This window comes from Lates calcarifer, linkage group LG4 (genome assembly GCF_001640805.2).
Source record: "Lates calcarifer isolate ASB-BC8 linkage group LG4, TLL_Latcal_v3, whole genome shotgun sequence".
Classification (NCBI taxonomy): domain Eukaryota; kingdom Metazoa; phylum Chordata; class Actinopteri; family Centropomidae; genus Lates; species Lates calcarifer.
The window spans coordinates 12,614,419-12,640,902 of NC_066836.1; the positions used below are offsets into that span (position 1 = coordinate 12,614,419).

The window sequence follows — 26,484 nt, forward strand, 5'->3', positions numbered from 1 at the left end:
AAGAGAGGGAGAGAAGCACAAAGAGGTAATGAAGAGGAGGAAGATCAGGGGAGATAAATCTTGATAGATGTGGGAGTTCTACCGCATTATACTGTGATGAAGTTACTTATGTGTGTGTATGTGCAGCACAGAAGTGGATGTATGGTGGACTGGACAGTAACATGCTCCTGCAGTACATCGCCTGGGTCACCTACCCTGTAGTGCTCATCACTTTCTCTGCGGGATTCACGCAGATACTGGCGCCTCAGGCTGTGGGTAAGATACACACACACACACATTTATGCACAAACATATGTATTCATATCTCTAATTCATGGTCACATGTCTGTGTTTGAATAATGTAATTGGCCCCATAATGCAGCATAAGGCCTCCAAGGACATCTGCTATATGTTCCTCAGTGGTCACACCCGCAGGAAAATCCATAAAATATACCTCTGATGAGATGTGCATACAGAAAACTATATGAATATCAATCAGCCTTCAACCCAAACCCCCCCAACCCCTCCCACCCCCCTTTACTCTTCATCTATTCCTCTCATCCCCCTCTCTGTAATTGCTCTCTGTCACCTCATCTTTTCTCTCCGCTCCATCACTCCACCTGGCCTCTCTTTGTTTTCATTTGGCAGGTTCAGGTATTCCTGAGATGAAGACGATACTGAGGGGGGTGGTCCTGAAGGAGTACCTGACTTTTAAGACGTTTGTGGCCAAAGTCATCGGCCTGACCTGCGCCCTGGGCAGCGGGATGCCCCTGGGGAAGGAGGTAGAGGGGTTTTATTTTTTTCCCCTCATCCCCTCCCATCACAGGCTTCTTGGCTGCACGAATTACACAAGACAGATAGCTCGACGGGTTTTGAGGTTTCCTGCCGACAGGATATAATAACCTCCTACTATCATTAAATCCATGGCTGTGAAAATAAAAAAAGCGATTTACTGCCAAGATCACTTGCACTTCCCATTTCGGGGGGAGTGATAAAGTTGTTTGAGCTGAATCTGAGTGGGGGTTTAATCTTGCAAATGTTTTGAATAATGCCCCTAAACTTCAGTACAGCATGCTCTATACTCAGCGCTAAAATGTGCTCTCAGTCATATCCTGTCCGCTAACACCCTCATCTCTCTCTCGTCCTCCCTGTTAGGGCCCCTTCGTTCACGTTGCCAGCCTGTGCGCCGCCCTCCTGAGCAAATTCATGGCCGCTCTTTTCGGTGGGATTTACATGGTGAGAATGGTAACCGCATTAAAATTATTCTGCAGATTTTCAGGCATGCAGATGCACAAATTCAAACTTGTTAATGAGCTTTAAGGACATTCACAGATTCTGCCTCTGACTGGAACATTCGCCATTTCATCTACATATCATCTCTCAGACGTGAAATCAATAATGCTTCTTAATTAACATATCATTCATTAATCATTAATTATCCATCTGTATGGCAGGTTGTGGTGAGAGACGTGTTGTGCTCTCTGTACTCTAAATGTTAATCAGGTTGGTCACACTTGTCTTGTTGAAATGTCATCCAGCTGAATCATGATGAAATAACACCAGGTTACAGACTGCAGCGAATCGACATTTGCTTTGTTTCTGATAATATAATGATAATCAATTTTATGTCTGTACATTAAAAAAGAAACCCACTTAAACTTACTTAAATAGTGGACATCTCTGGGTCAGTGTATTCCAGACTTCTTTTTGTGATGAACCTACTTAATATCTCTGAGGCACTACAAGTAAACTGAGGATGCTTTTAGCTGATGTTGAGATCAGGACTCTGTGAGGGCCAGACCACAACAGCAGGACTCCTCTTTCTTCACATCTCTGCATATTGTTCTTTGCGACTGTGTATGTTTGGGGTCTTTTTCTCGCTGTAGAATGAATTTGGGACCGATCAGACGCTTCCCTGATTGTACTGTGCGATGGATAAGAATCTTTTAAATTCATAGAAAGTTAAACAATGATATTAATAAATAAAATGTCAAATTTCATTCAGAAAAATCTAGTTGCAGTTGTTCTAAAATCCTTGCTACAGCTCTGTAAAGAGGTGTTGTTCCCTATTATCTGCCTGATTTATGTGTGCCTAAAGATTTGACTTATAAGGTGATTAATTCATGATTTGCATAAATCATCATTAATTGAATGAATGATTCATGATTTGAACTTGCGCTGCAGCTGGGCCTTACACTGCACCTGTAAAAGTTTCTCCAGTCGCTTCTCACTCAAAGCTGTGATGCCTGTGTTTCTTTTTTTATCTGTTTATGATCAAGGGAAATTTCACAGAGACCAATGCTCTCTTTTCCAGGAACGTCCTGTTCACACTCAAGCAGTTTGCTACACACTCGTTCACCCCTGGAAACTGCATAGTACAACCACAGTCTGATCTGTTGGCCAATGACCTGCTCTACTGGAGCAGTTGAGGGTGACGGAGCGTCTCATTAGCCACCCATAATCTGGGGATCAACCTGGGGACCTTTTCATCACTACCAGTTTATTTGACCATCAGACCATCTCTGCTCTTTATGGCCCACTACTAAATGTGCCAAATGATGGTTTCTAAAAAGGCATTTGTTTTAATTTACCTTGAGGGACTTATTCCAAATCTTACATGTTTACCACTGAAAATATTTCTGTGATCCATGATTGACTAGTTATCTGTGAGAGAGAGAAAAAAACACTAAATAATAAAATGTGCTCAGGAATTCAAGAGATTTTTCCTTTACCCTTTAACTATTTTAAACTAATACATACAAAAGTATAAGACAAATAATTCAATAGCATTCAGAAGCTACATACAATAAAGTTCTTATCTATCTAAAGAAATCAATCTAAAAATTCAGAATTTCCTGAGGGGAACCTCCCTAAAGGATCAGTAAAGTTCTTAGTTCAAGTTCTTATCCCATTCCTGTACTACACATACACATAACCACACATAACATAATTTGAGCGTTGTATATGAAGCTGTGCTTTGCAGAAGTAAGAGTCGAGTAGTGCAACTCTGCAGGTTATTGAGGTATAATTGTTATAGAAGTAACAGATGAAATATACATATTGTAGATATAGTTCTACTTGAATAAATATAATAGTGAATACAAAATATATGAAATGTACTGTAATGTTTCATATGGTATCAAAAATCATCTTTATTTTTACAAATTTTTGATCTTGTAATTATGTAAGAAAGAAAACTACAGAATAACACCCAAACACTGCTGCACTATGAAAAGTCTTTGACAGTTTTTTGTTTGTTTGTTTGTTTGGTTTTTTTTTTTTTTTTTTGTCTTTTTTTTTCTGCCAGGACACACACTCTCGCCTCCACTCACGTGAGACCTCACCTTTGGCTCTTGTCTGTTTCTGCACTGGACAATGTCGCTGTGCTGGGAGAGCTCTCCTCTATGTAACAACAGCACCAGCATCCCCATCACTACAGAGGAAGATAGACCTCAGTGATGTGGAGAAAGGAAAACACACGTCAGCGCAGTTAGAGGGACTCAAATAGTCCAGGGGGTCGACTGCGGCCATTAAACATAATCAGTCTGGGAACATGTCATTTCGGTCCACCATGGAATCAAGACTGTGTTTGCTGAAGCTCATTCGCCGCTTGTTTGATTTTGTGTGGTTTGGATAATGAGTTGGATGTCTTCCAGGAGGAGGATAAAAAAAGGTAACCTCTCCACAGATGGCACTTACACATATTTCTGTCTTTTTTTGTGTGTGTGTGTGTGTGTGTGTGTGTGTGTGTGTTTCACTTTTACTGCTAAAGGAAGAGCCCTTTGAGGGAAGCAAGGTATGAATGCATGAGTCAGATAGTTTCTTTATTGCCAATTCCATCAACATTAATAATCCATGCTGCCCATTTCAGAGGCTGAGATAGATTGATGCCTTTCCATTTGTCTGCGCTGTGTTTGATTCTGCTCAGTGAACCGTTGCAGCGAGACATCGATCTGTGTTGCCTTTGCTTTGTTACAAACATCTCATTCCATGATTTCAACACTCAGATCTGTGTTTTCAATTATGGCCTCCCTTATCCCACCACACACACATATATATATATGTAATCTCATCGAATGTGAAAAGATTCAGCAGCAGCTTTACAGTAAAACTGTTGCATTTGTGAACAGTTGGTGACATTTTTTTTCTCATGAGAGATGCATTTGTTGGGTATTGTGTGTTTGTGGCATTTGCACGAACATGTACACCTGTTGGGATGTGTGTGTGTGTGTGTGTGTGTATTTGCTGGCATGTGCGGCTCTGTCTGTGTGTGTGTCTATCTGTGTGTATATCTGACTCTGTTTGGACAGAACGAGTTGAGGAACACTGAGATGCTGTCGGCTGCCTGTGCAGTGGGTGTGGGCTGCTGCTTCGCTGCCCCTATCGGAGGTAAGACAACGTGGCTGCAGCCTCTGATTGAATGGTATCTAATTATGGTGGAAAATTATGGGAGCTAATTAGATGAGGAGAATATTTACCCCGCCAGCAGCAGAAGATGCCAATCATGGCCAGTCCGTCAGTCTAACTCCGATTCAGAGAAACATATTGGACAGATAGTGTGATCTAAAACATTGGGGAAAAATCCTTTCACACAAATATTCATGTGCAATTTTAATGTCTGTGACCTTTCTTCTAGTCGAGGCAACAAACTAATTTGCAGTGGAATGAAAAAAATAGCTGTGATGGAGCTTCTTCAGCAGGAGTTGCCCATCTGTCTTGGAAATGTAGATGTTTGAATTTCTTCTTTTTTTTTTCTTAGCACTGATAGGACTTCATTTTCATGTTGGCTTAAAAATTAAAATCGAGAGTTCCCTTTTGACCTCAAAAACAGTATCAAAACAGGAACAACTTGAATTTTAGTGACCTCCTCCTCCCTTCAATGATTTGAAAGATTCCATTAAATTTGTTAGACACATTCATGCTCCCCTGAGGATGAACCTTTTCCATTTTTGTAGACTCCATGAGCTTTTCTTCTTGCACCACCATAAGAACAAATTCTCTACTTGTATACAAGATATTTTATCATTTGTGTGTTGATTGGTATTAAATTTTTGGGAGTAAACACACTCATTGGCCTGAGAGTGGCAAAATCATCAGTCTGTTGTTTGTTCAGTCCAACACGTTTGTTCTGTGGGGTGAAACATGAACGCTAAAGGTACTGAAGAGCTAGAATGGACACACATATTACAAAATGTGTGTCCATTCTTGAGTGTAAAAATGAATGCTTGATCTTGGAGATAATAACTTGACAAAATAAGCTTAACTCAAGGTCCTCTTATTAGCTTTTTTCCAGAGCTTTGAGTGACATCTCACGTCATCTGCTGATGAGGACCAAAAAAGCCAGCAAGAAAAGCCTTGAGTTATGAATATTTTGTCAGATTTTTGTGAGTATTCTTTGTGCGGAGCAGAATAGAGTAGAATAGATGCTTATGGCTACACAACAAGAGGCGAGTGGAGCTTGTTTTTGGCACATGATTGACACTTTGCCTCATTCAGTTTGATCAACTGGACCAGACAGAGGATTCATACACATGTCACGGAGCTTTTTAGCATTTTCAATACAATGAGCAGCATAAACAGGTCGTGATTATTTTATGCTTTTCTTTGTTATAAAGAAGAATCAACTAAATATCTTTGTGTTTTAGGCTGTGAGAAATTATAGCCATTTTATGCAATTTCCTGATATTTTACAAATAAAATTATTAATTAGGGAAATAACCAACTGACTAATGTCCAGTAATGAAAAAACAGTCATTAGTCGCAGCCGTGATAATGATGCCGTCCAGGACACGTGAATAAAGTGTGCCCAAGAAATTGATCTGTTTTTGTGTGGGATTAAAAGTGTGTGTGTCTGTGTTGCAGGGGTGCTGTTCAGTATTGAGGTAACATCAACGTTTTTTGCTGTGAGGAACTACTGGAGGGGCTTCTTTGCTGCCACCTTCAGTGCCTTCATATTCAGGGTGCTGGCAGTGTGGAATCAGGAGGAAGGTAAAACATAAAAAAAACATCACTTGCTCTCCATGTCCCTCTCCTACCTGTTTAATGATGCATTTTTGTGTTTGTGTATCTCTGTGTGTTTGTGACTCTACCTGTGTTATCGTGTGTTTTTTTTCTGTTGTCTCATACAGTGATAATAAAGATCTCAAAATTTGATCTGAAACAAGTGAAGAAATCTCACTTTATATCATCAATAACTTTAATCAGACAAGGGTCAATATTATTATATAAAATGAATATAGCATCACTGAATTATGTTATATTATATTATATTATATTATATTATATTATATTATATTATATTATATTATATACTAAATGCCCATTTAATGCATGTACATTTCTTCCTTTAACATATTGCTGTACAGTTTCGACACCGTGACGGCAGTCTTTTTTTTTTTTTTTCCTCAGAGACCATCACTGCTCTCTTTAAGACCCGTTTCCGTCTGGACTTCCCGTTTGACCTTCAGGAGCTGCCGGCGTTCGCCATCCTCGGGTGAGTGTGTTTCTCTGGACTGACGCCACATTAAACTGATCCCAGAGCAGTCTGACGCCGGAATTAATGAGGAGATCTGAGCTCTCATTCAGTCTGTCTCTCTCTCTCTCTGTCTCTGTGTTCACATTCCTGAGTTGAGAGTCTGAAGGTTGAATTTTATTCGATGAGCGGGGCATGAAATTAACTTTTTACTCTGCTGATTACAGGTAGAGCCTGTATCCAGATCGTCACGTGCCGAGTCTGATTTGTTTGATGTCAGAATGCTTTAATAGAGAAAACAATACATTCACATTGGTTGGCTTTTCATGTCAGAGAGCCTCAGAAAAGTGACTGACTCCACCAGGTGGAGCAAAGATGAAGCTGTATTTCGGTTGTGGAGTGACTCAGTTTCAGGTTTTGTTTAATCCCAGGATGCTCTTCTGTTTCACCTTCAACAGACCAATCAGGTGTGTTTGTCTGTTTGTAGGATTGCCTGTGGTTTTGGTGGTGCTCTGTTTGTCTACCTGAACCGACTGATTGTAGAGTGCATGAGGAAACAGAAAACTATCAACAAGTTCTTGCTGAGGAAGTGAGTATCTGATCCCTCATGTTACATAGAAGCTTTACAGACCCTCTATTACCTTTGTCCACCTTGAAGGAACATTTAGACGTTTTGAGCAGCGTTAGACGTTAAGAAAACCTGTCAACTAGCACCTCTAAAGCTCACTAGGTATCATATTTTATCTGATTTGTGAAGGCTAGGATAGCTGTTTTCCCTGTTTGACATTCATATATATATAAGAGTGCTATCAATCCTCTCATCTCACTCTCATCTAGAAAGCGAATAAGTGTATTTCCCCAAAATGGTGAACTGTTCCTTTAAGATCCCATTAATATTAAACATTAAGAAAAGTCACATTCCAACATGTAAAAATGTAATCACACCCAAGAAAGACCAAAGTCTCAAGATCATGTGCCCCTAAAATTTTGTTTAAAACTGGCTCTGTGTCTTATGTCACAGTGTTAATGTAGTTTTGGGATATTTAGGTAAAGTCCTTGTATAAATTGGGTCAGTTTCACCCACATCACAGGGAGCTATTTATAGACTTTCCATTCCCACTAGTCAGAAATCAAGTGTGCACATACAGTGTGACAAGTGCACCCATTAATGACCCTGCAGTCCCTCTCTTCCTGTCAGGCGTCTGGTGTATCCTGCACTCGTCACCCTGCTGGTCTCCACACTCACGTTCCCTCCGGGCTTCGGGCAGTTCATGGCTGGACAGGTGAGAATATACTTTCACACTCCTCTGACAGTATGAAAGCATGTCTCTATTGTTGCTAAATGATTGATGATCATTTTAAGTGATGTGAGAGTTGGTGTCAGGTTGTGTGGGTCATTTTTTGCTTCTGCTTAAGCCACCCAATGCTGTCATTTTTTCTAATGGGTTACTGTTAGGACAATTTTCTCTGCAGAGAGAACAGAAAACTGATGTTGTTGTCACTGTGTTAGTACGGTTCTATGTTTAAGTTCTTCTGCACACGCTTCTCAAATAGATGAATATTAAGGGTTGCTAAATCCAAAACCTGCCAGATGCAACATTGCAAAAAAATAACCCAAGCAGTAAGCCTGTGTTTCAGAATGAGTGGATGCAGACATATTGAACTATGCTGCCACTGGAAAAGTTTAACAAATGTCAAAAAAGTGAAATGTAGGTTGAGCTTTTATAGGCAGAGATGCAGAGCACACAGTTTTGTGAGCTGAAGTTGCCTGTGCACCTGCCACACTGCACAGTCATCCTGCATAACAAGCCATTTAGTTTCACTTTGAGCCTTTCAAACTCTCCTAACAAGAAAAAAAATCTGCTGGTGGGTTGAGAGGATTTTTTTCCCAGTGCAGTTTTCCTTCTTTTCAGGTAGTGATGCTCATTTATGGAAACTTCCTGAAATAGAATAAAACAGATTGCTGCGCCGGTATTAAAAAAGTTATTCTTTTTGTTTCTAGAAAATATTTAAAACAAGTGGAGCTGTACTGTAAGGAGGTGAAATGATGTCACCCTGATAGGAGAGTTTTAGTCACGATAGCACAGCTGACTCTGCCTCTCTCTTAGTCCATCACTCAGACTGAAATATCTCAACAATTACTGGTTGCATTACCATAAAACTTAAGAGATTCATGATTCCCCGGGGATAAATCCTGATGATTTAAGTGATCCATGGACTTTTCTTCTAATGCCACAATCAGGTAAAAATTTTGTCCAATCCTTAAGTTTACAACCAAATACCTTCAAAACAATAATAATCTCATTAGTCTCTACCTGTTTTGTTTTCACTTGCTGCTGGAAATCACTCAATTTAAAACTTAACAATATCCCAAAAGGACTTTATTTCACCAGGATACTTCACTTAGTATCATCATTACCTTCCATGGAGTCTTGGGTAAATACATTAAATGCAAACAATGCAGCAGAATAAGGTATAAAAATGTCCAGTCTTTAGTCTGAAGTGAAAGTCTGTCCAGCACCATAACACAGCAAACTGCCCTTGAATGCAGCATTTTTGGCTGCAGAGATTTCCATCAGAGTTTTTGCTGCTGACCTTGTGTGGTCAACAGAGCCTCCTAAGAAGGCATACAGTCAGGTATGATGATGTAATAAACAGACATTTTAAAAATAACTTTGCCCTTGTGTCGACTCGTCAGCTGACGCAGCACGAGTCTCTGGTGGCGCTGTTCGACAACCGCACATGGTGCCGTCAGGGCGTGGCCGAGGAGTTCGACTACATCAGCCACCACCACGCCTGGAAACATCCCCAAGTCAACGTCTTCATCACACTCATCCTCTTCATCATCATGAAGGTAGGCCTTGTGCACGCATAGCATTTGATAGTGACGATGATTTGACATTCATGATCTCTCAGAATGAACCTCGTCTCTCCTTGTTTCAGTTCTGGATGTCTGCTGTGGCCACCACCATGCCTGTTCCATGTGGGGCTTTCATGCCAGTTTTCCTCATCGGTGAATAAAATCTACTTTTCTACCGGCTTCTGCTGCAGCTGTAAGAACTCCTTAAAATAACTTTTCGCTGTACCTGTGTGTAATGGACAGGTGCAGCATTTGGCAGACTCGTCGGCGAGATCATGGCTGCCATGTTTCCTGATGGCATACATGCTGACGGCAGTGTGTATCCCATAGTTCCTGGTGGTTATGCTGTAGTTGGTGAGTTGCTCTAAAATGGTTAAAGGTTTAATTCAACTTTCTGTACCTAATTTGTCTTGATTACTATGATAACTAACTTTTCCAACCACTTTTAACTCTTCCTTTCTCTCCCTCGATTGAAAGCTGCAAAACCGCAGCTATTTTTATCACTTTGTATCAGCTTATAGAATGTGACTGATGAAAATTGATTCCACTTAAATTGAATATTACGTTTTAGGCCGAAATAAAGTAGAAAATCGTTCAATACAAGATTGCCACAGTCATGACTCACTGGTTAGTGCGACAGGACGGTGTTAAATGTTATGAATTAGAACAACATCCTGCAGAAAATCCTGTTTGGATTTACAGTCTTGTAGTAAATTCTTCTCTGATTAATAGCACGCAGCTATTTTTCACGTTCATTTAACATTGCACAATCTAATTTTGTCTATGATCACACACTAAATCCTCCTCTATTAAGTGTATGTGAATGGCTGTGATGAGTCGAGACATAAAAAGAAAGATTTCACTTAAATTCTCCTCCCTCCTACACAGGTGCTGCAGCGCTGTCTGGAGCAGTCACCCACACTGTATCCACAGCGGTCATTGTGTTTGAACTGACCGGTCAGATCTCCCACATCCTGCCTGTGATGATCGCCGTCATCCTGGCCAACGCCGTGGCCCAGGCGCTCCAACCCTCTCTGTATGACTCAATCATCCGCATCAAGAAGCTTCCTTACCTGCCTGAGCTGGGCATGGGACATCACGAGTGAGTCAGCGTGTCCGATCTGTTTGTTTGAGTTCTCAGGACAGAGTTGTCGCTTGTTTATTTGTTCTCTCATTTGTTCTTTGTTCCACTACTTCTTCATCTTCTCTCTACCCACCTTGCCTTTCATTTCCTTCCCTCTTCTTGTTTTCACTTCTTCCTGCTCCCCCTTCTCATCACCTAACCTCTATCTTCTCCTCTCCTCTCAGGAAGTATAATATCCGTGTGGAGGACATCATGGTCAGGGATGTGCGCTACATCACTCTTAACTCTTCCTATCGGGACCTGCAGGAGATGCTGCTGACTGGTCAGCTCAAAACACTGGCCCTAGTTGAATCCAGAGGTGAGTGCATACACAATATGTACTGTACAGAGTTATTTTTCATGGTTTGTTCTTGGTACATTTTCGCCCATTGCTACATAGCCAGTGTTAGCATTACCAGCTGTTTACCTAGTAGTCTAGAAGAAACATTGTGAGTTCAGGATCAAACAACTCTCCACCAGTGGAGAGCAGCGGCGGTGTTAACTCTTGTTTTGCTTCTTTTTTTAATCAATTCTATTCTTCCACTGAAGTTAGCATGCTAACCAGCTAGCCCTGTCCCATCTCCTAATACCACTTTGTGATAGTGGGTCACTGTAGTGTCCAGTCTGCCCTCAGTCCAACATGACAGGATGAAGAAGTTGTGCTGCTCAGAGGGCGTATTTTAACCTCTTGTTTTGTAAATGCAAGGATGGCTGAAGCTTAGTAAACACCCGTTGGTGCTAATGTCGGCTATGTAGCAATAGCAACAACTTACATATAGCACCTTTAAACAACAGTGTTCCTCCAACTTTGTGACAACAGTGATAAGAGAGGTCCTTTCCTGTTTCAACCATGCACAAACCAGGTCAATAAAGAAATAGGTTATAGTATATGCACAGAGGGCTGACCGAAATATGTCTGTAGCACAAGTACAGTATTTAAAGCCGTTGTGTACTGAAAGCTGGCTCTGAATGTCTGGAGAGATTTTGTTGTTATTGGAAAAATACTTTTTTTCTCACAGTTTTTGTACAACTGAGAAGTTTGTCTTCTAATGTGGAAAAAAATCTTTTATAACTTTTAGATTTCAAATTTAGCTATCAAAAAAGCATATCAATACTACGATAAAAGAGAAATCTCGGACAGTACCCTGTGTACCACCTTTGTGTGCAAGTCTAGTATCCTAATTAAATAATAAATGTACATTTTTGCACTTTTATCAACATCTCCTGACCACCACCTTGATTATTTTATTTCTTGTTTCTCAATTTTCACGTGTGATTTTTCTCCATTGCCTTTTTATCACTGACATCTTTCTTTTCATCTTTCTCCTTCAGACTCCATGATCCTGCTGGGCTCCATCGAGCGACTGCAGCTCCAGTCTCTGCTCTCTCTTCAACTGGGCCGTCAACGGAGGCTCGAGTACCTGCGCCAGCTGGCCCAGGACAACGGCACTCACGACCACCTTCCCAGCCTGACCACCGACAGCACCCCCAGCTCGCCCTGCACCCACACCCACATCAACGCCTCGACCAGCGCTCGCCAAGGGGTCCGCTTCTTGGTGAGCACCCAACAGGTGTGAGGCGTCCGGGGGCGCCAGGGCTGGGCTGGGGCGAAGTCTGGCTTGGGTTGGGTGGTAGCGATAGACTTAAGAGTGGATCAGACACAGCATGTGTGACGCATGTAGCAGTAGGTAAAGGCACAGATGGAGTTTTTGGACAGCTGTTGTGGTAAGTGTTTACAGACTGTGTAGATGTCCTTTACTTCTATTTTTACATTAACACATGTCTTCTGTGTCTCTGTCGTCTGTGCCCTTACCTGTGCTGTCCTGTTTGTTTACGTGCATGTGCTCGTATTTGTCTTTTCTGTGTTATCTGTGTGTGTGTGTGTCTGTGCATGTGCGCTTGTGTCTGGCTTGTTCTGTTAATATATTTTCCATGTAGATCTCCACAGAGGAGTCTTCCTCCTTCAGCCCAGTGGTTTCCAATGTTCAGCTCCCTCTGAAATCTGCCTTGAAAACTGTGTCTGCCATCAGCGACACAGAGACACCAAACAGTATGTACTTCACACACACAGAGGAACACTAATGCGCGACACAGAGAACAAACTGATTTGAAATAAAGGTCAAAATCCAAAATTTAATTAAAAAAATGATTGTTATTTTCCTCTCCGAGGCTCTCAGACCCTCTCCTGTGCCGACCAAGACAAGGAGCTGCTGGAGGTGAGCCCGAGCGCGAGAAAGAGGGATATAAAAAATGCATGGGTGCAAGTGTGCTGTAAGAGTGTGACACGTATCGTACGCGAGGGTGTGTGTGTGTGCTCTCTCTGAGTCCACGCATATGCCGTCCACCTCCTCCTCCTCCTCCTCCCCCCTGCTACTGCTGCTGAAAGGCAGGATCCACCCACAAGGCAGCAGGGTTTTCCTGTGGGATCTGTGGTCGTAGCTTTTTAGTGTTAATTCTTTTGTGAATCATTCCCCCCCCGCCCTCCCCTCTTACACAACACATTCACTGCCAGTCAAATGTTTTTGAACATCCTACATTTTAGCATTTTTGGTTAGCTCTGATGCATTAAACTCGTCACAGAAGTTTGTTAAGCTTCTAATGGAGATCAAAGCTTCCAAAGATACTAAATATGTCAGGCTGGTTTTTAGGGAAATGTGGATAAAGTGACGCACAAGACGTGGAATATTTCAAGCAGCCACAAAACATCACATAGCACGGCAGGTGTCTTTAGAAGCTGAAGCTATTTAAGCAGAGCTGAAATGATTAGTTGATTTATCAGTTAGTCCATTCTCAGAAAATGAATCACCAATAATTTGACAATAAATGAAACAATGAAGTTAATTTAAACTGGAAATTGAATTTTTAGCTGTTGGTTGGACAAAATAAGTAATTTGAAGATGTTACTCCAAGCAAACATAAATAGCATGCTTGTCGTTGCTTTTTTGTTGTGCCAATGAAACATGCAAGTGCCAGGATTCGTTTACAGTTTATCCACAGTTTTTTTTCCCACAGACATTTTAACTAGTAATAGTAGGAAAAGCGCAGGTGTTGCTAATAACATCAACAGTGACTCTGCAACACCAGGACCCTGAAACTGAAGCAGCTAAATGGAATTCAGCTGTCATTACTTTGATTATTTACACCTGTGATTTTCCTACTGCGACATATCAAAATGTCCTTGCTTTAAAAAGCCTATTGCCAGTGAACTCAAGATGAGCTTCACTATATTTTGGACTAATGTGTTTGCTCATTGAGTATCATCTGCTTTTCATCTGCTTCAGTCTCTAAAAATATGTCTAGCTAACTTTAGTAGCGTTGCTGGCACAAGGGCACTCTTCTTATTTTATTGTTTCCAAACGAATCGAAGTCACAGTTTCTCTCCCACATTTCGAGCTATCGCAGCAGGAAAAACACAGGTGGAGCTAATAACGAGGGCTCAGTTCCAGCACTGATTGTCATGCAGTGGAGAAATTAATAATGTTATTCGTTCCACCTGTGTTTAACAGGTCAAGTGTCTGTTGTCTCTTCAACTTGACTTTCACTTCACATTTATCTCCCTGCTCATGAGAAGTGGCAGCTGAAAAGAGTTGTCAGACACTGTGGAATAAAATGAGGATACTTATGTTTCAGGGAACACATAAGGGCTCAAACTACTTAACAAAGATGCTTAAATAGATGGTGTTTAAAACCTTTTATTCTGGCAGTGTATCTATCATCCAATGTTGTATTAACATTGGGTTTCTTGTACAGACTTTGTGCCCTCACCTTCATCTGTGCTGTAGTAATTATACCCTTTCAGCAACATTGTGCTCGCATCATGGAGACTTCTCCCGGCAGAAGTCAGACTGGGATCCAATGTTGCCGTGACACCATGTTAAAAAAGGGGGTTACAACTGTCCAGTTTCACTGATGCTGTGTTAATGTTGTGCTGTTGTTGATACCTTCTCTCCCCGGCTGGAAGAGCCCGGCTGGGCCGGCTCCTCCTGAAAAAAGAAAGCCCAAGCCCAAACGTGTGAGGATCTCCATGGCGGTAAGATTGTCTGCCGCCTAGAGACTGTTGCTTAGTAACCGTTGCCTTGCGACACGCACGTAGTGAGTGCTGGACCAAAATATTTGTGGTGCACCAACCGAAGCATTAGAGTGGCTTTGCAGAGAGAGCGAGAGAAAGTGTGTGTGTGTGAGAGAGAGAGAGAGAGGGGTGGGGCGTTTCTTTAAGTGGTAAAGATTTAATTGTTAGTGTTAAACCAAGTGTTTCATCAGCTTTCACTCTCAGCTGCTGTTAATGCTCGTCCTGTGTACGGTTGTGTGTTGCTGTGTTTTAATTTGAAGGTGGTTGATTCTTAAAGTTATTGGTGCTGTCAGTTTGACTTTCTGGGTACTGGGTGCCTTCTCCTTCACCTTTACCCTAGAAACTCTAGTAGATATAAGATATAAATGTTTAATTGGTTTACAGTTGTGTATTTTACATACTGTAAACACAAACAAACAGATCATCCCCTCTGATTGCTCCCAGTTTCATATATATTGTGTTGGTTCTGGTGTATAGCCTCACTTGTCAGGACAGTGCATGTCTTACTCATTTTTTTCCCCTCATTTTTAGGACTCCACTGAAGTGGAGGATTGCATGACGCCATCAGAGGTTAGACCTACACAAATAATTCAAACAGAATTGTGTTTTCCAATTCACAGTTTAGAAGTTTTCAGTGTCACGTCATCCCCTCTCTTCTCAGATAGCGGAGTGGGAGGAGCAGCAGCTCGATGAGCCGGTAGATTTCAAGAACTGCAAGATTGATCCCGCGCCCTTCCAGCTGGTGGAGCAAACATCTTTGCATAAGGTAAAATGTCAACAAAAAGCCCTGAAACACACTGAAATTAAATTGACCTTTTCACCACAGCAGGTAATTTTCCTCATCATGAAATATGAATCTTCAACAGTAAACACTCAGAAAATGAGCTAAGCATCGTTTCTCCTCATTTCTGATTATGTATTTTAGCTCTTAACTCACTGAGTCCTGCAGGGATTTATGTCAAATTACACAAACTAAACACATTAAAAAAGTAGCTACATGGTGAGTTTAACCACAAACATCAAATGAATGCATCTGTCACATGACATAGTTCTGGTGTATTTCCTCACTGTGGTTTCAGTGCTTTGACTAATGCTGGGATCAGACTAAACTATATCAAGAGGCATATTTTTTTTTTCAGCATCAACCTTTGCATACTCACCCTTTTTCTACACCAGCTGGGAGGGAAAAAGACAGAGCCCACCTGCACCGCTCACTTAATGACTGTGACTGGAGTGAATTTCAGTGCCACTTAGTGCGGCAACCTATGATTGGTTGGTGTCCAAAGTGTCGTCTGTCATGTCTCACAAGAGCATAAATTCATGACTTAGGTCTGGTCTGACACAGTGACCAAAAGATTTTTTTAAAAAAATCATATATATATATATATATATATAGATAGATAGATAGATAGATATAATGTATGTATGTATATCTCATGCAGTCTGGGTGCCCCAGTGGCTTTCCTGGTAGAGCACATACCACATATCAAGACCAAGTCCTCACTGCAGGGGTCCCAGCTCAAATCATGTCCAGGCTATCTATGAAAATAAAGCAGAAATGCCCAAAAAAATAAATAAATCTGATCCCAGCATTACAGCTTACAAAACCCTGATCCAAAATGCAAATGAACCCCCCTCCCCTCTGAGTCTGTATCCAGGCCACGACCCATCTGTCCTCCTCCACAGACTCACACTATCTTCTCTCTGCTGGGCCTGGATCACGCCTATGTGACCAGCATGGGACGTCTGGTCGGAGTGGTCTCTCTCAAAGAGGTGTGCATATGTGTGTTTCCTTCAGTTGTTGAGATCTGATGGAGAATGTTTTCTGTAAACCATCATTAAACCTCGCCCTCTCTTTCTTTTTTTCCTGCTGGCTACTGGCTCTCCAGTTGCGGAAGGCCATTGAGGGCTCAGTGACGGTGACTGGAGTGAAAGTGCGCCCTCCACTGGCCAGTTTCCGTGACAGTGGGAACAGCACAAACGTATCTGAGGTAACTGAACTACACAAGCTGTGCATCCGCCACAGGGGTCTCTCGTTGCCACGGGAGCCCAACCCTCCAGACGTGGAGGACCAGCCCGATCTCCAGTACAAAGAGATCCCCGTCAACTTCTCGGACCAAACCAATTTGCAGTTTGAAACCAGCCCCGGCGACATTACAAACCAGTCGTCGGACCTGGTGCTCCAGGAAAGCCCCTCGTTCACTGAGGACCAATCAGAGTTTACTTTTGACTGCAGCCCCTCCCACACTGAGGAATCAGAGCTGGCCTGTGACTATGACCCCCCTAGCCAAACTCCCGAACCGGACGAAACAGAGCAAGAGCAGGGCAGTCCGTCTCTGAACAAGGACCTATCAGAACCTGAGGGAGAGGTTATCCCCGCCCACACTGAGGATCAGTCAGAATGATCAGATTAATGCTGTCGCCTCATGAATGTTGACGTTTCTAACATTTGTAGAGGTCACACTCACCTCCAAGTCCAGCCTAGATACCTGAGTTTCTAACCTTGTTGTTGTGGTGTGAGGGAGTGAGTGAGAGTGAGTGTGGGTAGATGTGAAGTTTAGTGTTGTGTTTCAAACTGTGCAGATGCCTGTTAAAAGGATGAATCTGGTTTTAGTCTTTATTCCTTATAACTGTCAACAAATCTTGTGGAAAGACCAAAAGCAACAATGGGTTTATCCGTCTCTGACAGTCCTGTCCTGTCTGTGGCTCTCAGCCTCAAGCTCATTCATTCCTACTGACGACATGAACCTTTAACGAAAAATTATTTTTACACATCATGTCACTTCGGTCAGCATTGACTGGGTCTGAAGACGACAAGTTTGAAAATGAAAACAGTCTGAGAGTGTGGAGTTAGAAAGAAGTGAGTTTACCAGATCTCTGTAGCTCAGTACTCATTTATGTTTGAGGCTAGCAGCTCAAGGCTACATTAGCTGCTACTAGCATAACACACCTGAATCTCTGACCAAGCTGTCAGTGGTATAGTTGCATTGTGGGTAATTTGACATTGTTAAAGGAGCTATTTGTAAGTTTTGCAATCACTACATAGCCGACATTGCTAGTAACAGCTGTTTATTTACCAGTTTAATTATGACAGTTCATTTGTTCACAAGTTAGCAAAACAATGACACCACACGCTCTACGTAGTAGCTGTTTTGGAGCTTTCAGCTTCTTGCCCATGTTTGGAACTGCGGTTTCCAAAGTCAAGAATCACCTTTGAAACTCAATTTGGTTGGTTTTTAGCAAACTCAAATGAGAGCAGTGCTTTTGTAGGGGACTATTTTCAGACGTGGATTAGTACAAATTTTCCCTTGTGGTGAGTATTTACAGAACTTCGTATGTGGGATATTGTCCAAATTCACTGTGATGTAGGGACACGTTACCCAGGGCAACAAGTATGTGGGCACTGTGTTTTTTTCCCAAACATTACTCGAATAGGAAACATTTGCTAAAATAATTATCTGTTAGGGAGTTTTTTGAGATACAGATTGTGTATTCTTAGTGAGGACTGTGTCTGTGGGATTTGACTCAAAAATAAACTACAGTGCCCACACTTATTGTAACGGAGGATCATGTCAACCAGCACAACAATGTGTTTTGTTGTGTTTTTATTTGTTTTTGGACAACAATAGAGCTTTATGACGCACAGGAATAAACTATATCAGACTTTGGCGACACAGGGAAGTACTAGTTTGGTCTTTTAATGGGATTTGTTAACAAGAAATATAGAATATCCCCAGCTTTATCTTTAAATGTGTGTGAGTGTGAGTGTGTGTGTGTGTTTGTTTGTTTGTGCGAGAGACTTTTTGACACCTTCCTTGCCATGCTCCAATCTGGCCCAGACTCTTCAACATCATTTGAGTCTTCATGACAAACAAACATCCCGTAAACATGACTTCAGACATTATCACAGAGAGAAATAAGTCACATGCAAATAAACGGAGGGAGATGAAATTAAAAGGAGCAAATAATGGAGAAGAAAGCACAGGAGAACAAAGACGTGGAAAATTATTCTAATGAGCACATGATGGTATGAATTCAAACAACTACCTATTCACTTGCCCTGGACTAACACATCAGAGGGTTGTTGACACAGAATCTGTCGACTATTAATATCAAGATATATTGGTGTTGGTTATATGTCGGCTGATATGCAATAAATTTACAGTAATAATGCAGTAAAAGGTGATTTAATGGCAACAATATCATCATTAGTTTGTCCAGACTCCATTGTTTACAACACTCTGCAGGCTCTGCAGGGTTACATGTCACAGATTCATTAGCAGTACATTTTTTAAAATTTTTTTTTTAATTTTCCTGTCAAATATTGGCATCTTTATCAGGCCCAAATATCCACAATCAGCTGGGATCTATTCACACGATGACAAAGGCAGCTTCCAAAAGGTCCACCAGGCTTAGTACAGGGCTCCAACTAATGGTGAAGCACATTGTAATTACCATGAATATAATTTACTGCACATGTAGCCTTGTTTGGCTTTATAGGGGCTGATTCAATAAGGGCAATGTAGACTGTCGGGTCTCGTCGTTTGAACTGCCTCTGCATCTTCTGCTATGTGAATTTACTGTGTTTTAATGTGTTTCTAGCATGATAAAGGAACAACACTTGAGCTCCGAGTGACGGGAAGACACTGGGTGTTGTATAGAGCACACACACACACACACATACACACACACACACACACACTTATACGCATACATGTAATATATGCGGCCTGTAGATATTTCCACATATCTCTATGACAGAGTACATTTTAATCCAGCCTGGCCTCTAATGCGATGTTGAGAAATGTAACTACTGTACGAAGCACAGCGATAACCCACGAGTCCAAAAACTTGTTGTAGAGCAAAGTGTGTGTGTGTGTGTGTGTGAGTCCTTGTTACGACCTTCAAATGGGTGTAAGTATTTTAGCTTCACGTGCTGATTTTGAGCCATATTCCAATCTTACGTGATTACCACCGCGGCACACCGACTCGGGCTCACATATTTTGTCTGTGTAAACATTTGTGCAACGATTTATTAACGTCTTAACTTTATGTTTGCATATAGAATGTGAAGTAGTGCTCGCCATATAAGATAACGTATAAGGAGTTAAATGTAGAGAGTGTATAAGCTAATTTGCAGCGTATCTAGTTAAGCAATAAGTCTGTAGTATCTCCCTTTATATGGCACTGGCCTGTATATGCTTTGTACATATGAAAATACACGGATGAGATCTACGTACATGCTCTGTACATAGGAGAATTATGCATTTGAAATCCAACAGCCATTGTTATTTTTCAGAGAACATGAAATTGTTTTTGTACATGAGTGAATGATTAAATTGAAAGAAAAACACCTTTAAAAGATGAGTTGAGAAATTGTGTTTCTTCTTCATGTGTCTTAGTTTCTGTTTGTGCAGGCGAATAAAAAAAAAGGACAAAGACTTTTCTTTCCAAAAAAAAAATCATATTTATATATGCAGAACATTCAGACATTCAGTATCAAACATAGCCCGACCCACGTGACACAGCATGACCCAGAATAAAACAACACTGCAAAATATCCATAGAAAACCAATGCAATAGCAACACATGACTCTTCACAAAAAAATGTACAAAACTCAGTTTGAACAACAGCTTTACATTCTGGTTCTCTCCAATGTATAACTAGATATGTACATATATAAATGTGTATATATATATACATATCTATGTATACTGTTTACAGCAGCGATGAATGGTGGAACGAGATCAGTACATGAAAGGCCTGGAGGATGAGAGACAGAAGGCTGCGAGTGGAGGAGCGATGATCAGAGGGAGGAGGAGGAGGTGAAGAGAGGTTCACAGTGAAAGCAGAACAGATTATGTCATATCCAGAATCAACATGGACTCAAAGAGACATAAAGATGGACGACACATCACATCAAATACTCTTTCTCCTCCTTCTTCTCCTCTTCTTCATCCCTCTCCTCCTCCTCCTCGTCAAACGAGGCCACTCCAGAGGAGGCTCGGTCGGAGAAGAAGCTCCTCTGGCTGCAGTGCCACACCCGAACATCGTGAAACACGCTGCCTTCCTCCTCTTCCTCGTCCTCCTCGTCCTCCTCTCCGGGAGACTCGGAGTGAGAGGTGGAGTAGCAGGAGTCGAACCTGCTGCTCCTGGCCCGGGGCCTCCACTCGGGCTTGTGGTGGATGCAGACGTGCTCCCGCAAAGGAGCCAGCTGCTCCTCATGACCACCCAGCCTTTCCTCCTCCTCCTCCTCCTCTTCTGCCTCCTCTTCCTCCAGGAACGGACTCATGCAGTCGCTGGGTAAAGTAGGTGAATTGGTCTGGGATGAATGTGGGACATTGTGAGATGTGGGCCTACCACAGAGCAGGCTGCCACCACTGCCACCACTGGCGCCGCTGCCGCTGCTGTTGGAGCACAGGGGAATGTCGGAGGGTGGCGCCTCGCTGCCGTCGCCCTCAGGCTGGCGTGGCGCTCCCGTGATAGGATTGGACGTGGCGGCGTCTGAGGGAGGAGCAAAGAGTCAGAACACCTGGGGATGGATGGATGGATGGATGGGTCGTTGGGGAGGGAGGGGGGAGATGAGCCGTTTTGTCAGTGATGACGCACAAAATGAAGAAGACGAATGAGTGAAATGAGATGAAATGACACAAAATGGAGACATCTGTGGATACCTGAGCTCCGGCTGGAGAAGGCATGAGTGTGTCCGTTATTGGGGGAGTCTTCATCGTTGGAGTCTTCCTCCTCATCGTCGTCCATAGATGCCCAGGCGCGCAGCTTAGCCTCAGCAATGGCAAACTGCTCAGCCACTCCTGACGGTAACACAGGTCCAAGAAATGAATGCAGTGATTTCCAATGTGGTTCTGCCTGATTTTTCATATTGTACCTCTATTTAATGCTTAATAACTTCTCATGTAAACATCACAGAACTTGTTAATGGCTTAAACTGAGGAAGACACTACAATTAAACGTAAAGGCATAAATTACCTAATTACTTTTTTATCGACATGAAAATTTAGGACACTGAACAGACTATTTTCATCTTTTTTTCCATCAAAAAGAGTGAATTTCACTTGTAAAAGAAAATGGAGGGACAGAAGTGTCCAGACACCTCTTTGCAGTATTGTTCATCTGTAGCATATCTTATTTGAACTTCCAGGCGTAAAAATTTTCAGTAATTAAAAAAAAAAAAGGCAAGGAAACGAGGACAAATCACAGAGCAAACATTTGTTTTCTCTGCTTTTGAATCCTGCTAATCCTCTCTCCTCTTGATGTCTCAGATTTGTCCCGTGACTCATTAAAGGGGATGAAAATCACTGAATGAATGTTTCTAACAGACTGAGACAGAGGAAATCCGACTGTTCCGGTGGTTTTGCCAATATATCAATATCAATATTAAACAAGGCTGGAGTAACACTGCCAACTGGACTTACACCTCTTTTTCTGGGGAGTTAATTTGTTTCCATACTGTCTGTTTTTACACAGAGTATGCATCATACATTTTGCTCCTATATCATTTTAATAAGGAACTGTTTAGTCTTTATTATCTGCCTGTTACTTTCTTGAAAATAGTTTAATGCAGATTATATCTTCAACTTGCTTGTTTTGTCTGAGCAATAGTCAAAAAAATATTCAGTTTACAATGATATAAAATAGAGGAAAGCAGCAAATACTCACATTTAAGACAGTAACTGTTAATATTGTCAACTGACTGCTTCAGCTTGAGTCACATGCTTTTTCTATTAATCTAAGAAAGCAAGAAAAATGTCTTAAGTGTGTGTGATCAGTGAGTGTTGATCAGACTTAATAATGAACATGATGTACACTCACTGTGTTCCCTACTGCCCCCCCTCCCTGTCTTCTCCCTCTTGATCAAACCACGCCGATGTCACCGGCGCCAGAGAGGATGAGTCACAGCAAAACAACAGGAGCTGCTGTACCATTGGTGGGCAGTGAGGTGTTTTGGGAGAGTGTCTAATAGGCCACCATCTGCTGCCAAGACGAGCCGTCACCCGAGAGACAGCACGGAGGGTGGGACTTGGACAGCTGACATACAGGAGTTTTAGGTGAGGAGGAGGAGGAGGAGGGGGATTAGGTGCGTGACAGAAGGTGGGAGTCGGCCAGGAGATGATGCTGGAGCTAAACCAGGGCTAAGTAAGTGAGGATGCACATGCCCACACAGACAGGCAAGTAACATACAGACAGCCAGCTGGTTACACTGCACTCGGTGTGTATTTTTTTTAAAAAAGAAGAAGAAACACTGGATAGGGAACAAATCCCTAGCTAAAGGTCACATACAAATAAATACCTGCAGCGAACCGCGCCTCTTTCTCTCCTTCGCTCAGGTGGCAGTAGGAGGTGAAGTGGGAGTGGGCGGCCGGAGGAGGGTCTGCAGGTTTGGGCCAACCTTTCCACTCTATGAGGTGGGCGACCCGGCCCTGAGCCAGGGAGGTGGGCTTTGTCACATGGTCCCTCACTGCCTGCGAGATACCTGGACACAAGAGGTGGAAATGGTCAAGAGTTTGAGGTTGTAACTCAAAAAATAGAAACAGAAACAGAAAGACATTTAGTGTAAAATAAAAAATAAATGGTTGTTACCGTTTAAGGAGGATCTGGCGAGAGCTGCAAACTCATGGATGCCGACACTTTTCCGTGAGTCTGCTGGAGATTTTCCTGACTTTGGAATCATTTCACTCTCCTCAAATTTCACCTACAAGAAACATAAACTGAATTCCTTCTTTTGCCACTTGTGCCATAAAGGTTTTTTTTTTTTTTAAAGAAGCTGTTTTGTCTACATTTGTGTGTGTGTGTGTGTTTCAGTGTTCCCAAAACCAGTAAATAATGACTTTGCCAATATTCAGTGTCCCAGAAACCTCCTAATGCCATCTAAATAAAAAGCTCAAACTCAATCCAGCTGTAGTCTCCACGCTTCATCCCCAGGTAGAGATGTATACAGTCAAAAAGACTTCTTTTTTTTTTCCTACCTCATCCTCATTCCTTCGTCTCTCCCTTCCCTCTCTACTCCTGGACCTCAGCCTCATCGTGGACATGCAGAGACGGACCCGTCACGGCGCAACTACAAGTCACAGCTTGGGTTTGCCGGTTAAAACCGAGCAGCCGAACAGCCATGCCCTAAATTTACTGCACAGATGCTAAAGCCACGGTAAGCCGGTGAAACCAGTTAAAATGGTTGAGGCTGAGGGGTGGAGACGGCCTCTCTCTCTCTCTCTGTCTCTGTCTCTCTCACAAACATATGGCGTGCGACCAGCCCCTGGTAAGCGGCTCCTGTGCGAGGGGCTTGCTCACACTGAGGCCGCTGATCCTGATTTTTAAAAAAAGTGATAGCACCACCTAACTAACTCCACAACACACACAACGGCCAGACACAGCAGATCTCGTGGGTCTGTGCCAGCGACGCACGTGGAGAGGCTTGAAATGTATTTTTGTTTGATTGTTTGTTTGTTTGTTTTTGATGTGTTTGATGAGCAGGAAACGCAACTCGGAGCATGTGCATGACTTGACAGATATCCTTAAGCAGATTTGCTCCCAAAGCAGCTATAAGAAAGAAGAGGCTCCTGACCGACTGTGCGTTAAAGGCTTATGGTGAGGTTTAAAAAAAAAAAAAAAAACCGACAGCGAAAGTGTGTCAGGGGGCAAAACGGGGGGGCAGGTGCAGGGACCTGAGAGGCAGAGATATGAAGGTGTGAACGGCTCCTCTGAGGAGGAGGAGGAGAGCTTCAGCTGCAGAACACACCTGTGAGCTCTGCAGATGTCACTCGTGCTCAGCACATGATAAACACACCACACATGTTGAGCATGTGGAGGCTCCCTCCTGGGACTCACACGGATTTTCGACAGCACAGACGCTTGGCTTTTAAATAATCTTGTTGCGAGCAGGCACACGAAAACAAGGGACACAACAACAGACACACATTTGCTACAAATGTAGATCACGTTCGGTCACGAGCCAGGCAACAGCATCTGTCAGCCACCTTAATCTTTTTAGTTCAGTGTCCTGTTTGCTGTCTACCTGTGAACCCTCGACACAGCTTGTGTGTGTGTGTGTGTGTGTGTGGTGGTGGGGATTTTGGCCTAAAAAATGTCATGTGTCATTTGAATAACGTATAGCAGTTACACAAGCTGTACAATTGGACAAAAAAAAAAACAGGAAAACATATGATTTTTTTTCTCTCATCTTTCCTTCCTCGTGAATCATCTCAAAACCCCTCAGATTCATCACTGACCCACTGGAAAGGTCAAAACCCCCAGAGTGGGAACATACAGTATATATACAGCATATAGGTCACATCCCTTTTGTTTAAGTCAATTATTTGATAACAACAACGACTCTAAAGGTCCAACAGTTGTTCGAATCTTTTATCGAGCAAGGATGCCAAACATTCACTGGTCCCTGCTTCTCAAATGTAAAAAAAAAAAATAAAAATCTGCTTTTCTTTGTTTTTAATAATTGTAAATTTCATGTTTTGGTGTTTTGGGCACTCTCTCTCTCTCTCCACTATTTTCTACTTTTACTTTTTAAAGACTCAATAATTAACTCAGCAAGCAGCGAAAATAATCAAAAGATGAATTAATGATGACAATAAATGGAAGCTGCAGCCCTGCTCTGTTTGATTCTTGATTTCTGAGAATGTTCTCCTACATTTTTTTTCCCCCCAGCGCACCTGCACATGGTTTGGCCTCTGTGGAGCTGTTAATTGTGTGATGTTGCTTTTAAAAAGGACTCACACTTCACCATGCTGATTGTCAGGCCTCTTCTGCAGCTGCTGCTAATTGGCTTCAATCCGAACAACAACCGCGTGTGTAGCGTCGTTTGCAGCTGTAATTACGTTTCCTGTAAAGTCCCTTCCTTCTTATTATTTTACATACACGCCTCCTCTTACGTCCCCAGAGCCCTGCGATGATATGACCTTTAGGACCAACAAGTGGGATCGAGTTAAGCCGGAGTGTCTGCAGCCTCCAGCCTGTATATGTGGCATGAATGGAGGGATCTGCAGCGCTGATTTGAGGAGCTGTGTGTGTGTGTTTTTTTTTTTTCTGGAAATGGTGCATTCAAGCAACAGAAGCGGTTGAATAACACATCACCCCGCCATTGATGGGTGCAGGCCTGCTGTAAGTCCTGCAATTACGAGGGGGGGGGGGGGGTGTTGGTTGGGGGGGGGGGGGGTAACGCACGACAGGCGCGGATGCAGCAGCAGCAGCGGGTCTCCTGGCAACCTCTGAAGTCTACCATCTGCATACCAATAGCTCCGTACCTGCATCGGATAAACACGGCGGAAATACCGAGAGAACCCCCCCCTCCCCTCTTTCTAACATGCTCCCTCAAACACAGCTTTAACGATGCTCGCGCGGCTGTCGTTGTGTTCCCTTTCCCTTACCTGGAAGTCGGACCGCGGCGGCGGCTCATGATAATGCGCTTTAATTGTTTCCCGATCCCGATCAACAGATGATACCGCGCGGTTTTGTCCTCGCGCTGCAGGGGGTCTGCGGTAGCTACGGCATCAACGCCATACGGTCTCTCCAAAACTCCGAGCATCACATCCCCGGGCACCGCGCGCGCGCACCATTTGTTGCTCGCTCGGCGTATGGGTTATTGCACATAGGCTGTGTCCAAATGTCTCCCGATGGCGCGCGTCATCAACGTAAGGCGGTGTCACCCCCCCCCAACCCTCCTCTCCTCCTTCCCCACGCAGCCAGCATCAAGATACTGTAACCCGCGGCTTTTACTTGTCATCTTTGTTTTTCCTCTTGAGATCTATTTTAACATCAGTCTATTTTATCATGATTGAACGGGACGCACGCGGGATGGACAGACGGCTCATGTGCAGAGATTTACTGCAGTCTCGTGTCAAAAAAAAAAGCAGAATCCATTTTCAATTTGACCTGATTTGTTCAGCAGTGTAACGTTAAGTATAATAGCACAGCAAGTACACATGCGCACAACCCACTGCTGTACAGCCCC

General features: G+C 42.7%; 2 protein-coding genes across 11 annotated transcripts in view; one reads left to right on the plus strand and one right to left on the minus strand.

Moving 5' to 3' along the window:
- clcn2a (chloride channel, voltage-sensitive 2a) overlaps positions 1–19,241 on the plus strand; it is a 42,731-nt gene extending 23,490 nt beyond the window's left edge. For 2 of the 8 annotated variants that reach the window (XM_018676639.2, XM_051070022.1), the window contains exons 4-25: positions 127–255; positions 628–761; positions 1,135–1,224; positions 3,752–3,775; positions 4,290–4,368; positions 5,842–5,967; positions 6,388–6,472; positions 6,939–7,040; positions 7,632–7,734; positions 9,150–9,305; positions 9,395–9,464; positions 9,555–9,665; positions 10,200–10,413; positions 10,620–10,753; positions 11,767–12,005; positions 12,373–12,484; positions 12,604–12,650; positions 14,396–14,464; positions 15,035–15,073; positions 15,165–15,269; positions 16,190–16,276; positions 16,393–19,241. In XM_018676639.2, the coding sequence (XP_018532155.1) occupies positions 127–255; positions 628–761; positions 1,135–1,224; positions 3,752–3,775; positions 4,290–4,368; positions 5,842–5,967; positions 6,388–6,472; positions 6,939–7,040; positions 7,632–7,734; positions 9,150–9,305; positions 9,395–9,464; positions 9,555–9,665; positions 10,200–10,413; positions 10,620–10,753; positions 11,767–12,005; positions 12,373–12,484; positions 12,604–12,650; positions 14,396–14,464; positions 15,035–15,073; positions 15,165–15,269; positions 16,190–16,276; positions 16,393–16,908 (2,771 nt within the window). In that variant the 3' untranslated portion in view covers positions 16,909–19,241. The remainder of the gene's footprint in view (positions 1–126; positions 256–627; positions 762–1,134; positions 1,225–3,751; positions 3,776–4,289; positions 4,369–5,841; positions 5,968–6,387; positions 6,473–6,938; positions 7,041–7,631; positions 7,735–9,149; positions 9,306–9,394; positions 9,465–9,554; positions 9,666–10,199; positions 10,414–10,619; positions 10,754–11,766; positions 12,006–12,372; positions 12,485–12,603; positions 12,651–14,395; positions 14,465–15,034; positions 15,074–15,164; positions 15,270–16,189; positions 16,277–16,392) is intronic. The other 6 variants (XM_018676638.2, XM_051070023.1, XM_051070024.1 and 3 more) reach the window with 6 other exon arrangements.
- Positions 19,242–19,956: 715 nt separating this feature from the next.
- Positions 19,957–26,168, minus strand: fam131aa (family with sequence similarity 131 member Aa). 3 transcript variants are annotated; one of them, XM_018676645.2, is made up of 5 exons: positions 25,901–26,168; positions 23,103–23,214; positions 22,813–22,995; positions 21,179–21,316; positions 19,957–21,008 (listed from the first exon to the last, which is right to left on the minus strand). In XM_018676645.2, exons 2-5 carry the CDS (start codon positions 23,191–23,193, stop codon positions 20,419–20,421), a joined length of 1,002 nt encoding a protein of 333 aa, XP_018532161.1. In that variant the 5' UTR covers positions 23,194–23,214; positions 25,901–26,168; the 3' UTR covers positions 19,957–20,418. The 3 variants fall into 3 exon arrangements, with proteins under 3 accessions (XP_018532161.1, XP_050925986.1, XP_018532159.1); XM_051070029.1 differs by lacking the exon at positions 25,901–26,168 and adding an exon at positions 25,251–25,875; XM_018676643.2 differs by lacking the exon at positions 25,901–26,168 and adding an exon at positions 23,489–24,100.
- Between the last annotated feature and the right edge of the window lie 316 nt (positions 26,169–26,484).

Coding starts and splice junctions, on each gene's coding strand:
- fam131aa (XM_018676643.2), bottom strand. CDS start 23,554: ATGTCCACGATGAGGCTGAGGTCCAGGAGTAGAGAGGGAAGGGAGAGA. Junction 23,215..23,488: donor GACGAAGGAATGAGGATGAG/GTAGGAAAAAAA, acceptor TGTTTCTTGTAG/GTGAAATTTGAGGAGAGTGA. Junction 22,996..23,102: donor CGCCAGATCCTCCTTAAACG/GTAACAACCATT, acceptor TCTTGTGTCCAG/GTATCTCGCAGGCAGTGAGG.